General features: G+C 32.8%; 1 protein-coding gene and 1 non-coding gene across 2 annotated transcripts; both read left to right on the top strand.

The window, feature by feature from the left end:
• The first annotated feature begins 6,949 nt into the window (after window positions 1-6,949).
• Window positions 6,950-7,030, top strand: TRNAL-AAG (transfer RNA leucine (anticodon AAG)). The gene has a single exon. It is a non-coding gene; the product is annotated as a tRNA-Leu (tRNA).
• Window positions 7,031-10,861: 3,831 nt separating this feature from the next.
• Window positions 10,862-12,888, top strand: LOC126676319 (uncharacterized). Its single transcript, XM_050370499.2, has one exon. It carries the CDS (start codon window positions 11,075-11,077, stop codon window positions 12,833-12,835), a length of 1,761 nt encoding a protein of 586 aa, XP_050226456.1. The 5' UTR covers window positions 10,862-11,074; the 3' UTR covers window positions 12,836-12,888.
• Window positions 12,889-13,438: the final 550 nt, after the last annotated feature.

Genomic DNA, 13,438 nt, shown 5'->3' with positions numbered 1-13,438 from the left:
CATTTTGCTAAAATCAATGACCAAAATCTCCACGCAAAGCGGCAATGGCAAACAATATGAATACTCGTTTCCTCAAGACTACAAACCGAGCAACCAACCAAATCCGGGTTCAAAATACCTCTACTCACCAAAGACACATTTGATAAAATTCTATCTCTTATAATAAGCCAAGTGAAGAATTGAATTTTAGGAGGAATGTGCCATTTCCAAAAAGCTGGAAATAATTGATTACCGTTAAAAAGACGATTATCCACTGCAATTTGATTCTGAAAATGAGCTGAAATATCACCACACCTAAACCCGTCAAACCTGCTGTTCCACGTGAAGCAATTTTGGCTATCATTATTGCAACTCAAATCAGCAATATCAGCTTCAAGAGCTGCGAACAGCTCTTGTTCGTTCAATCGCAGGCTGCGATTCCAGGCAAAGAACCGGACAGCAGCAGCTCCACCATCTAACTGAGAATTGACTGAAATATTCTTGGTCCTTGACAGATTATACAAAGCAGGAAAACGATAAGCTAGAGTACCCCTTCCCGTCCAAGAATCAAGCCAGAAGCTGATGCCATTTCCATGGCCGACGGTCACTGAAACACGATCCATAAAAAAATCCCATAACAGAGAATTCGAAACACAAGATTTGTGAATCGACTTCCATAGATGAGATAACAAATTCACATTACAAACTTGAATGTCATGCCAAGAAGAAAAAGAACAGCTATTAATCACAACGAAATACCAAAGGGAGTTGCTATCGGTTCTAAGCTTCCACAACCACTTGCAAAGAAGACTTTGATTTTTCAAACGCAAAGGAACCAAGTTCAGCCCTCCTTTTGCATAAGGAAGACAAACCTTTTCCCAAGCCACTTTACAAATACCTCTGCCCTCCGAGTTACCACACCAAAGAAAATTCTTCATATAACGGTCAAGAGAAGAAATAATCGATTGCGGAATGTATAAAGAGCCCATATAATACACAGGAAGGCTATGTAACACAGATTTTATCAAAATCAATCTACCCGCCGGAGATAGAAGATTCCCTTTCCAAAGAGCGAGCTGATCCGAAAATTTAGTCACAACCGGTTTCCACAGAGAAGCTTTTACCGGCTTAATGGATAATGGAAGACCCAGATAGGTAATGGGAAAATGCTCAACTGAACAATTGAGAATACTAGATGCACAGGACAAAGAGGCGTCATCCACATTAATACCCAGAATAGAGCTCTTCTGATAGTTAATAGACAAGCCGGAAACCAATTCAAAACAACGAAGAACCCTCAAAAGATTTCTCACCCTATCAAAATCCTGCGGAATAAAAATCAAAGTATCATCCGCAAATTGCAGGATAGATACTGGATCTGAATAACCCTCAATATGAACACCATCCAATAAGCTGCTCTGAATTACTTTAGAAATCAAAGCCTTCAGACCTTCAACCGCCAAAACAAACAACATAGGAGAAAGCGGATCCCCTTGTCTCACTCCTTTCCTCATAGAAAAATTCTTGGTAGGACTGCCATTGATGAGAACGGAAAGCTGAGAAGAATCAAAAAAAGACGAAATCCAACAAAGCCAAGTGGAATCAAACTTCATCTTTGACAGAATTTTTAAAACAAAATCCCAAGAAATACTATCAAAAGCTTTTCTGAAGTCCAATTTCAAAACAAAAACTTTATCCTTCCTTCTCGAAGCAATATGAAGAATTTCAGAAGCAATCATGTGACAACTATGAATACTTCTACCCCTTATAAATCCAAATTGATTCTCAGAAACAATCAAAGGAAGGATTGGAGAAAGTCTATTAGCCAACACCTTTGAGATCAACTTGAAGATGCCATTAACAAGACTAATGGGTCTAAAATCCGAAACGTTAGTAGCCCCCTTAACTTTCGGAATAAGCACAAGAAAAGCAGTATTAATACCTGGAGGAAAAACTCCTGTGTTGTGGAATGTAGTAAAAAGATCTAAAATGTCTGGCTTTATAATACTCCATGCTTTCTTGTAGAAAAAATAATTAAACCCATCTGGACCCGGCGCTTTATTCTCCTCACAACCCATTAAAGTTCGAAAAATCTCTTCCTCTGAAAAAGCTGCAGTCAAATCTGAGGCTTGAGTATCAGAAAGACAATTTACCGAAATCCCTTCTAAAGAAAAGGGAACTGGATCAAGCTTCCTATAAAGATTCTTGTAAAACAAGAATACCTGCTCCTTGATGTCATTAGGCGTGACATACCGAATGTTGTCCACATTAATCTCTGTGATTAAGTTGTTTCTTGAATGAGCAGACGCCAAAGTATGAAAAAATTTTGTATTTCTATCTCCCTGCAAATTCCAATTCACCCTAGACTTCTGGTGCCAAAGAGATTCAAGTTGCTTAGAAACACGAAAACTATCAGAATACAAAGCAGACAGAGCCGCCCTATCCACATCCGAGAGATCTGAAAGATCTGCAAGAGACTCCAAGGAATGAATGGAACTATGGATCGCATCCAAATTATTATTCAAGTTACCAAAAACCTCTCTGTTCCAAACTTTAATTCTGCTCCGAAGCTCCCGAAATTTACTAACAATATCCTCTGAGTAAGATTTTGACAAGCAAATCCAAGCATCTGTGATAAAGGATTTGAAATCCTTATGCTCCCACCAAGCATTAATAGACCTAAAAGGTTTTGGACCCCAATCAATAACTACCTCTGATCGGAAAAGGAGAGGAGTATGATCTGAATAATTTCTGGGGAGGGCAGATAAAAGACTATTCGGCCAAGTAACCATGATCTCCGCAGAAACAAAACACCTATCTATCCGGGATCGCGATAAAGAATTCTGCCAAGTGAACATACGATCCTGAAGAGGACACTCAATCAACTGAGATCTATTAACAAAATCAGAAAACAATTGCATGGAGGAGGAAAAAACATCACAATTCAACCTCTCTGCAGGAGACAACACTTCATTAAAGTCACCAATTAATATACACAATCTATTTGGATCAAGTTTTTCCAAAAGGAAGTTCCAAAATTCACCACGCTCTCTACTACAATTACTTGCGTAGACACAAATAAGCCTAATAGGCTTAGATAACCAATCAAAATCCATCACCATCCACCTGTCACCCTTGGAAATACTAGCAAAAGAAATGAGACTAGAATTCCAAATACAAATAATTCCTCCAGAAGCCCCAATAGAAGGCGAGTAACTGTAATCAAAATCAAGGTTCGGCCATAATCTCCGAACTATAAAATCATCAAAAACTTCCTTCTTAGTTTCAATTAAGCAAAGCAAGGAGATAGAATTCTTGGCAACCAAGGAACGGACAATTCGTTGCTTCCTAGAATAAGTTAAACCACCTCGACAATTCCAAGAAATACAATTAAATGAACTAGACATAAAAATATATTTTTAACCTGGATATGAAACCAAGAAACTCAAGAGAGAATCTCTGAGTCCTTGAAAAATGTCTGATGCAGTAAAGAAATAATCCCATTCTTATGTTCTTCTGCAAATATTCCTAACTGAAGCCCGGTGCTCCATGTAAGTTCCAGTTCTGAGACAGAATTGTTCTCTGTTGATGAAGACTTCTCCTCCTCCAAAATTAATTTATTCCTGTTCATGATGTTGGCTTGGTCCAATGAAGAAGTAGCATTAGATAGAGATTCAACCGGTGTGATTAAATCCCCATTAATGCTAACTGACTTGACAATTCTCTTGCGAACAGTAATGAAAGGATTTCCAACTTCTAATCCTTTGTGTCCAGAATCAGCATCCTTATCAGGTTGTGTTTCTGAAATTGGTGAGCTAGTAACAAAAACTGAGTCCTTGTTCGATGGCAATTGTAAATCAGAAACTGACTTACTTGAAACCAATGGGGAATGAACAACAGAATTTGTCTTGCTCTTTCCTGAGCTGGACTCAGAAAAATCTGAATCTGAGCCTGATGAAGAACTGTCTTCCTGTAGGTCTTCCAATAAAACTGGAGAATCAGTTTCAAAAACAAAAATATCACACATCTTATCCCCAAAGAGAATAGGAATAGAACAGTCAATTCTTTCAAGACCTGCTGAAATCAAAATGTAAGCTGCTTCCAATCTTTCTAGAGAATTGACAAAAGGATGTACTGAGATAAAGCTCCCCAAACAATTCCCTACTTCCCTGAAAAACGACTCATCCCAAACTGCAATTGGAGTGCCCATAATCTTGACCCACACATATCTTTCCTTTGACACAAAATTATAATTCCAAGGAGCAACCGATTCAAAGAAGTCAGTTAAATTCAAGTTCAAAAAAATTGATCTGTCAACAGAGTTCTCAAAATGAATCAACATAAACTTTCCTCCAAGGAAGGAGGAAGACTTGAATGAAACTCTACGATCCCTAAGGAAACTGCATGCAAGCAGTAGGTTTGGCAAACTCCTAACCGCCACCAACAGTGAATTTTGCAATAATTCCATTGTTCTAGCTGATTGAACAGCCACAATTGGCTCCTGTTTCACAACCTGAGCGAATGACCTTGAATCTCTATGGGAAGGAATAGAGATCCTCCTTGCAACCTGAGCAATTCTGTTGACAGGGATACGTGACGTCTGCCCTAATTGCTCCTGAGTCTGTTGCAAAGGAAATTTTGCATGGAAAGCCCTAATTTTGAAAGTCCCAATCCAGACTTTGTTCAATTGCAAAAGCGTTTCCTTATCATCAACATCCTCCTCAATTCTAAGAAAACCAAAACGTCTATTTGCCCTACTCCTTTTCCTCGCAATTGTGACTTTTCCAACCACTCCAAACTTAAAAAACGCACGCTGAAGGTCTGTATATTTCCATGAATCTGGGAAATTCTCAAAGTAAAACACCCGTGAAGTCTGATATTCTGAGGTTTTCAAGTGACCGGTAAGGTTTGGTAGCTTGCTAACATGGTTTAGAGATGAAGAAAGGTTAATTTGGCTAGGGTTAGGGTTAGGGTTTTTTGGAAGGAGAGTTTCCATTGTTCTATTTTTTTAACTTTTACAAATCTCATTATGACTTTTTTTATTAATTTTCTATTACTTACTACACACATAACTCGTAGCATGATTCAAATATTAATATAATTAATTAAATTTATGATAATTATATCAAACTATATCATTTATAATCAATAGTATATCAGTTATAAATTTTGTTATAAACAACTATAATACCTTTTAAATTTAATTGGTGTCATTAATGCTAATTTATAATTTATTATATTAATTAAATTATAATTTTATCAATGTATTTTGTGTAAAAGTCTTATCAAAATAGTTAGAATTTTATAAAATTTTAAAATATCTTTATGAATTGGATTAAGATAGTTATGTGTATTGATTGATAAAAAGTGACATCGAGTGTAATATTATATTATTTAAATTAATTATAATTATATTACTCACTTTGTTCCAAAAAAAATAGTTCACTTTTTCCTTTTCACACAGTTTAAAAAGTACAATCAATGTTCTAATTTTATAATTTTATCTTCATTTTTCTTAGCATACTCTTGTTAAATGTCATGACTAATTTACTTTTTAAACTAATTGCATTAAATGGTAAACTTTAAATAAGGGTAATATGAAAAAATCAACTAAATTGTGATTTATTAAGAGCATAGACAAATTATTTGGAACAAGAAAAAAGAGAAAAGTGGACTAATATTTTGAAACGGAGGGAGTGATATATTTTAAAACTATAATCAATGTTAAATTAACTAGACTTCTATTTGATTGTAAAATATCTTTATGATATGGATTGAATTTATTATATTTATATCATTGCATCTTATGTATAAACAATATTAAATTAGTTCGAGATCCGTTTGAGTTTTTATTGTATTCTGAAACATCTTATGAGTTGGATTATAATTGTTATTTTATTGATTAATTGTATTAATAGTTAAAATAATATTAGTGATATTAATACAAAAATGTATGCCCCCCTATGTGATTTTATCTATAGTGTTGATATATGGAATATTGTAATTATGATTTCATTTAATATAATGTAAACATGTATTGAAAATATTACATACTGAGGAGTATGGTTTGGTTTAATAAAAATGTTCAGATCAAACTGAAAATTCAAATTAAATTTTTATATAAATATGAACCGAGTCAAATTATATTAACCAAATAACTAAACCATTGTGGTACCATTTCATTTACGAAAGTTTTTTTTATTTATCAAATTTCATTTAATTAAAACTGAAACAGTTGTATTCGTTATAAATTCAAATTATTCAAAAATTAAACCTGATAACCTGACATGCATGAAACAAACTATTATGCTAACATGAGTTTTCTGATTCACAGATCTATTTATAAAAATAAATCAACTGTTACGCCAATTAATTACAGCATTGATCAAACTTCTCAACACCCGCTAACTGATTGCTGGTATCAGCAACTATAGCCGCAACATTTGATTCAACTGCCAACCTAAAAACCCTTAAAAAACGCCAATAAACCTTTCATATAGAAAGAATAATAAACGATAAAAATAACAATAAAAGAACTATTATAACCCATAAATGATTCTATTTTTATTGTTGAAAGATTTTCAATCTATTTTTGATTCTTCATTTGCGATAAATAAAAATTGATATGCGCTTTGTCGGTAAACTTTAATCTATAAAGAATAAAAATTAAAAATAATATAGAAAAAATAATTATCTGCCAACAGTAAAATTAAACTATTAATGACAGTTGAAAAAAAATAGATAAACTATAAACGGGTAGGGTTTTTTTTAAAGAACAAGAGACAGAAAAAGAGAGAGAATTTTAGTGACAAATCAATTATTGATTGTGATTCAAGTAAGTTATTGTCTGCTATTTTTATTTTTTTGAGAGGAAGTTATTGTCTGCTATTATAGAACAATTGATGTTAGTCTAAAATATCAGTCAGAAATCAATACTATAAATTAAAATGTTATTCTGACAAAATCTCGTGTTGAGATGGCCGAGTTGGTCTAAGGCGCCAGATTAAGGTTCTGGTCCGAAAGGGCGTGGGTTCAAATCCCACTCTCAACATTATTTTTTTTTTCATGTAAAAGCTCTGCTATGTTTCTTTCATATAGATTTTAGATAATTTTTCCATTTCAAAAAGTTTATTTACTAATCTAATTAGGAAAACATAAAAAATATATAAAATAAGTACTATAATTATTATTTACTCCTGTAATATTAACATTAAAAATCTATCAAGTAGTTATACAATATATACTATGGATCAAAATAGTAAAAATTAACTATTTTTTACTATTACAACAATGTTAAAATTGAATAATGATTAGCAATAAGATATTTTTAATTTTTACAAAATTTATCAAAAAAGTTAAAAGTATATAATTCAAAATCAATCAAACAATCTCAATCCAAATAAAAACTAATTATTAATAATTTAATAAAGTTAAAATAGATAAAAACACTATTAACCATATTATATACATATTAATATGTAAAATTTAATTTATTTAATATTAATTTAAAAATGCAATAAATTATTAGATTGTTCCTCTATCATTCTAATATTCTAGAATATCAAATAATCTGTTTTGAAGAAATGTGCATGTCTTTCAAATTGAAATATTTTTTATAGATTACATATTTTATATATGTCAATTTTTTTTATTACATGTGGAATTCGAACCAAGTAGAAGCAGAAGTGTTGGCGGAGACTGTTTTCATTTATCAAATCAATTTTTATTTTACTTTTTATAAGACGATTTACAAATTAGGCAGCGCATTGTTTAACGCAGTATGTCGTTTTTATTAGATAATTGGGAGTGGTTTTGAATTTTATCGGATTCTTTACTTTTGTAATAGTTTCGGATTTGTCTTAATGATATTTCTAAAAAAAACTATATGATGATAATTTTACGATGACTATTTTTACAATGATAATTTCTGTTTTATTTTATAATATAATTAAATAATGAAGGGTTCATAAATGTCATATATCAAACAAAACCCTCTAATTAACAACTATAAAATTTGCCTTTTCCTAAAGCAATATGTAATTTTTTAATAAACATCCAACTTATTCTAATCACAAATTGTCTTTTCTTACTCAATTTAATTTGTTTAAAAGAAAATTATATGAATGTATATCTTATCATAAACTTTTAAAAATTCTATTAATGATATGCTTATTTGATGGTGCGTTTACTAAATCGTGGTTTACTAATACACATCACTAAATTAGAGTAGTGTTATACGCTAACTTAATCCTTATAATTGATTTATTTTGCTTATCACAACCCAGAAGAGTTGAAATTAGAGTATGTCTCAGTCATTTATACTTGTCTTGATTGCTCATTCAAAATGAATGCAAGCATAGTCTAATACTGAATTCAATTTCTTTAATAAGAACGAAAGACATTTTTATAAATTTCAATTGATAAATTTTTTAGTTAATTTTTTTTACTTTTTTTATTGAAGTCAAAATCATTAATTTTTTATTGAAGTCAAATTCTATGCTTCCTCATCCTAATTGTATTACCTCTTTAATATGTGACAAAAATGATTTCAAATAAAATGACAAAAATGATTTCAGATAAAAGTGACAAATATTTTTAGGGTTAATATAAAAGAAAATCATGAACTATACATATTTTTTTATTTTAATCACGCAGTTTAAATTTTATCATTTTCATGCATGAATTACTATTTTTTTCAAATTCATACACGGCATTGAGGTGTCACTTATTCATTGATATAAAATGACATTGACCTCAGCGAATTACACCAATAAAGTTGGGTCACTAAAATCTAAACAATAATTAAAGATGACAATAATTATAGAATAAACGTAAATATATTTTGTAAAAACAAAATTTTAATTTATAAAAAATAAAAAGTTATCAAATAAAGTAAAATAAAAGAATCATTTTTAGAAGTTAAATGAATCGAAAATATTCTTATAAAGAAACACAAAGAGATTTTTCATATGCTCAATTGATAAAATTATAAAATTAGTTAGAATTGATAAAAACAACAAATACTTTCAAAATTTGATTCACTATATAGATAAGAAAAATAAGTGAGTGAAAGGAAAGAAAATTGATGAATTGGAAGTTAGCAATTGATAATGATGAATCCAAAGAAAGTTTTGGCTTGCATCGAAAAATGCCGGCCAACGTAAAAGTTACACTGCCATTTAATGCTTGTTCTTTTCTTTTACTATCAACAACCTCCAAAGCAAGACGAATATTTCGAAGCTTTTTTCTTCTAGATTATTCAGTTTCATACGAATAGTCATCGCAATTTACAAAGTCATTTGCTATTTTCAAAAGTGTAACATTTCACACTCTTGCAGGCAGGAAATTATGATGAAGACCCGGTAGCATAGGGTATACGCAATTGATCAAACTATCCTGGAAAATTCTTATATATATGAACTTTGTCCATCGCGTCAATTGTGGAGAAAAATCAATAATTTTGAAATTAATTTCTAGTTGAGATCAGTAATGTACTCACAAATGACGTGATAAATATATTCTATATAGATATAGTTTTAAGTATGGGTTAATCGCAAACCAATTTATGAATTTTAACATATTTTATAATTACAACACGGATTTTAAATTTTGGAAGTGTTAGACATAAACTATCAATTTTTTTTAATTTGGAACACCGAATGATTTTTTAATAAGAATTATTGACGTATCTTTCGAAAAATTGTATATTTTGATGTATGCGTCTATATCTATAATTGAAAAATTACTCAGATGTTAGGAATTGTAAACAAACTAATAGTTCGTGTATAACTGTTGACATCGGCCCAAAAAACATGGTTATCAAGTGATGGGCTGTCAAGGAAGAGAGCATAATGGGCTGCAATGGGACCGGCCCATATTAGCTATTTTTATTATTGCCTTTAGATTTTTAGCTGAGTTAGACTTTTAGTCTTATCAGGTTAGGGTTTAATTAAGTGTTTTAGTTTTAATTCGCTTCTTTTTCCTATTATTAGGGGATTTGTCCCTATAAATAGTGATTTTTATCAAATTAATAAAGACGACACAAATCAATCAACAAAAACACAACTTTAAACCCCTGCGCTTTTCTATCCCCAACCCCCGCGGTTGGTTAATTTAGGAGTAGATGGACATCAATCCCGCTTAGGTTTATTAACCTCCGGATCGATACTGTTAGATTTAGTTTAGCTGGTTACTTTTGTTCCGTTTGCGGAACACGTTTGCGGAACAGGTTCCCTCGCGGAACATGTTCGCCTCGCGGAACAGGTTCGCCTCGCGGCGAGACACGTTCGCCTCGCGGCGAGACTCGTTCGCCTCGCTAGACTCGTTTGCCTCGCTAGACACGTTCGTCTCGCGAGACACGTTCGTCTCGCGAGACACGTTCGTCTCGCGAGACACGTTCGTTTGCGAGACACGTTCGTTTGCGAGACATATTTGTTTGCGAGACAAGTTTGCAAACACCGGAGGAGATCAGCTCATCGAGCCATTTGGCCGATCGGCGGATCATGACAAGTTTGCAAGACCTATTTTGCGAGACTTGATCGACTTGACCGATTAAAGCATCAAACCGAAACAGAACCCAATCATAAATTCAAAGATTCGAGTGGCAGATTATTTTCACGCGAACAATAACATAGCTAAAATTCGAAGGTTATATTGTAATTGTAAAAGATTTTAAATTTTGTGATTTAATTTGCATTTAACCTTTTAATTATTCAGCAAAGTACGGTTTGAATTCTAAGCCAACTTGCTAGTAGACAAGTTTATTATACCCATTTTTAATTATTAAAGCAGCAAGTCAAAAAGCAGGTCAATGTGTAAATGATCAAACAAAGGGTCCCTTCATGAAAATACCCCAACAAACAACCATCGCACAATCATTCTACAATCATAATCCTGCCATCGAAGCACCACAAAAATATCCAATGAAGTAATTGGCCGGAGCATATCAGTAATTCAGTTAATGAAACAAGGGAGAATGAAGCAGTTGGTGACAGGATATAAAGCAAAATGCTATATTTTATATAATTTTATAGATTATTCTCGTAAAAAAATATCATTTTAGCGAATCCGTTTCCGTGCAACATAGACAGAGAGAATGTATTCACCTTGCGCCAGAGAGGTCTCAGAAGTCTGTTTTCATGGTTGCTGCACAACTCCTTTTCATGAACCTCAATCTACACCATCCCGAACCAGCGCTGCTGAGTCGCGGTACGACTTTGAATTAGCTACGGTTTCTTCTATACACCCGAATTCACAGTTCACTAATCATGAATCTCTCCCTTCATTAGAAGAATCTTTTTTCAATTTCACCAAAGCATTTTCACAGTACCCTCTCACTGATCAAGCTGACAAAATCAGACAACATGAATATCACCATCTCTGTTCATCCGATTCTGTTTCTCTTGACTATATTGGCCATGGCCTCTTCTCTTACTCTCAGCAAGAGACTCGCAATCCGTCTTCTTTGGTTGCATCAACCTCTGCTTCTCCTCCTCCTCCTCCGCCTTCGGAAGCTCCTTTTTTCGACATCTCATGTTCCTCAGCGAGATTAACCTCTCAATTACAGTATGGCGGACCTGAATCTGACCTGGAAAACCAAACCCGGAAAAGAATCATGGCGTTTATGAATATCTCCGAAGACGATTACACTCTAGTTTTTACTGCTAACCAATCATCAGCATTCAAACTTGTTGCAGACTCATACCCTTTTCAATCCCATAGAAATCTTCTTACAGTTTACGACTACGAAAGCGAAGCAGTGAATCTGATGATAGAAAGCTCCAAAAGAAGAGGGTCACGAGTCATGTCAGCTGAATTCTTATGGCCATCTCTAAGAATTCATCAAACAAAACTACAGAAGAAAATTCTAAGTAAGAAGAAGACAAAGAGAAGAAAAAGAAGAGGATTATTTGTGTTTCCACTTCAATCAAGAATTACAGGAAACAAATATGCATATCTATGGATGAGCATGGCTAAAGAAAATGGGTGGCATGTATTGCTTGATGCATCTGCATTAGGTTCTAAGGATATGGAAACCCTAGGATTGTCCATTTTCAAGCCAGATTTTCTCATCTGTTCATTTTTCAAGGTTTTTGGAGACAACCCATCAGGATTCGGCTGTCTGTTCGTGAAAAAGTCAACTTGTTCAATTCTAACAGATTCAGACAGCATAGGTATAGTTAGAATTGTCCCTGCCATGACACCAACTCAGCTTTCTCATAATTCCTCAACCAAAAGCTCAGACTCGAACGAAGTTAAACAGAGCAACTTTAAACAGAAATCCCCACAAATTGAGGAGTTCAACACAGCCAAAAACACAGAATTCCAGTTCAAATTCAAAGGGTTAGACCATGCAGATTCATTAGGGTTGATACTAATCAGTAACAGAGCGAGGTACTTGATAAACTGGTTGGTGAACGCATTGATGAGCCTTCAACATCCACATGGGCAGCCAGCCATTAAAATATACGGGCCAAAGATAAAATTCAATAGAGGACCAGCAGTGGCATTCAATGTATTCGATTGGAAAGGAGAAAAAATAAGCCCTGTACTGGTTCAAAAACTTGCTGACAGGAACAATATTTCTCTAAGCTGTGGAGTTTTGCTGCATATATTGATTCCTGACCGGTATGAAGAATTGAAGGAGGAGAAATTTGAGGGTTTAAATGGGAAAAAGAGAGAGATTAAGAGACAAGAATGTGGAATTTCTGTAGTGACAGGTTCGTTGGGATTGTTGACAAATTTTGAGGATGTTTATAAGGTTTGGGTATTTGTTTCAAGATTTTTGGATGCTGATTTTGTGGAAAAAGAGAGATGGAGATATACAGCTTTGAATCAGAAGACTATTGAGGTTTAGTTTATAATCAGAATTTTTGTATTCTTTCAGATTATTAAAGATTTATTGCATTACATAGTATTACTTTACATTATAGATCGTAGGTTGAGCAAAAATTTGGTTAAACCGAATTAATAGGTCTATTCGGTGACATATTTTTGGTTAATTTAGTAGTTCAATTAGTCCAGTTAATAAAAAATTTATTTCGGTTATATAATTATGAGTTTTAAAAAGTTGGTCAACTAAACTAATTGAATAAAATTTATTTTATTTTAGTTTCTATAATTTTTCTTTATATTTTTACAAATTTAACTGAATTAACGGACTAATTCGATCGATTATGTTTTCTAATTTTAAGATTTGATTAATTCGGTTAATTCAGCTTTGGTTAGTGTAGTTAATTCAATCAGTTTGATTAAAAAGATGAAGTAATTCAGTTAACCCGTTTATGAATAATTCATTTCAAATTTAATATTAATTACTAGAATACGACTTACGAATTGAATTTATACAGATTTGAGTATGATTATTTTTGAATGTACATAAAATCTTAGATTAAAAATACAAATTCAAGTCTGCATATGTAAAAGAACTGGTCTAGTAATAAGGAGTTGGGCGCAAACC

Source organism: Mercurialis annua, linkage group LG4 (assembly GCF_937616625.2).
Source record: "Mercurialis annua linkage group LG4, ddMerAnnu1.2, whole genome shotgun sequence".
Lineage (NCBI taxonomy): Eukaryota > Viridiplantae > Streptophyta > Magnoliopsida > Malpighiales > Euphorbiaceae > Mercurialis > Mercurialis annua.
The sequence above is the reverse complement of the archived record's forward strand: the minus strand, read 5'-3'. Positions and strand labels throughout refer to the sequence as shown.

Coding starts and splice junctions, on each gene's coding strand:
- LOC126676319 (XM_050370499.2), top strand. CDS start 11,075: ATGTATTCACCTTGCGCCAGAGAGGTCTCAGAAGTCTGTTTTCATGGT.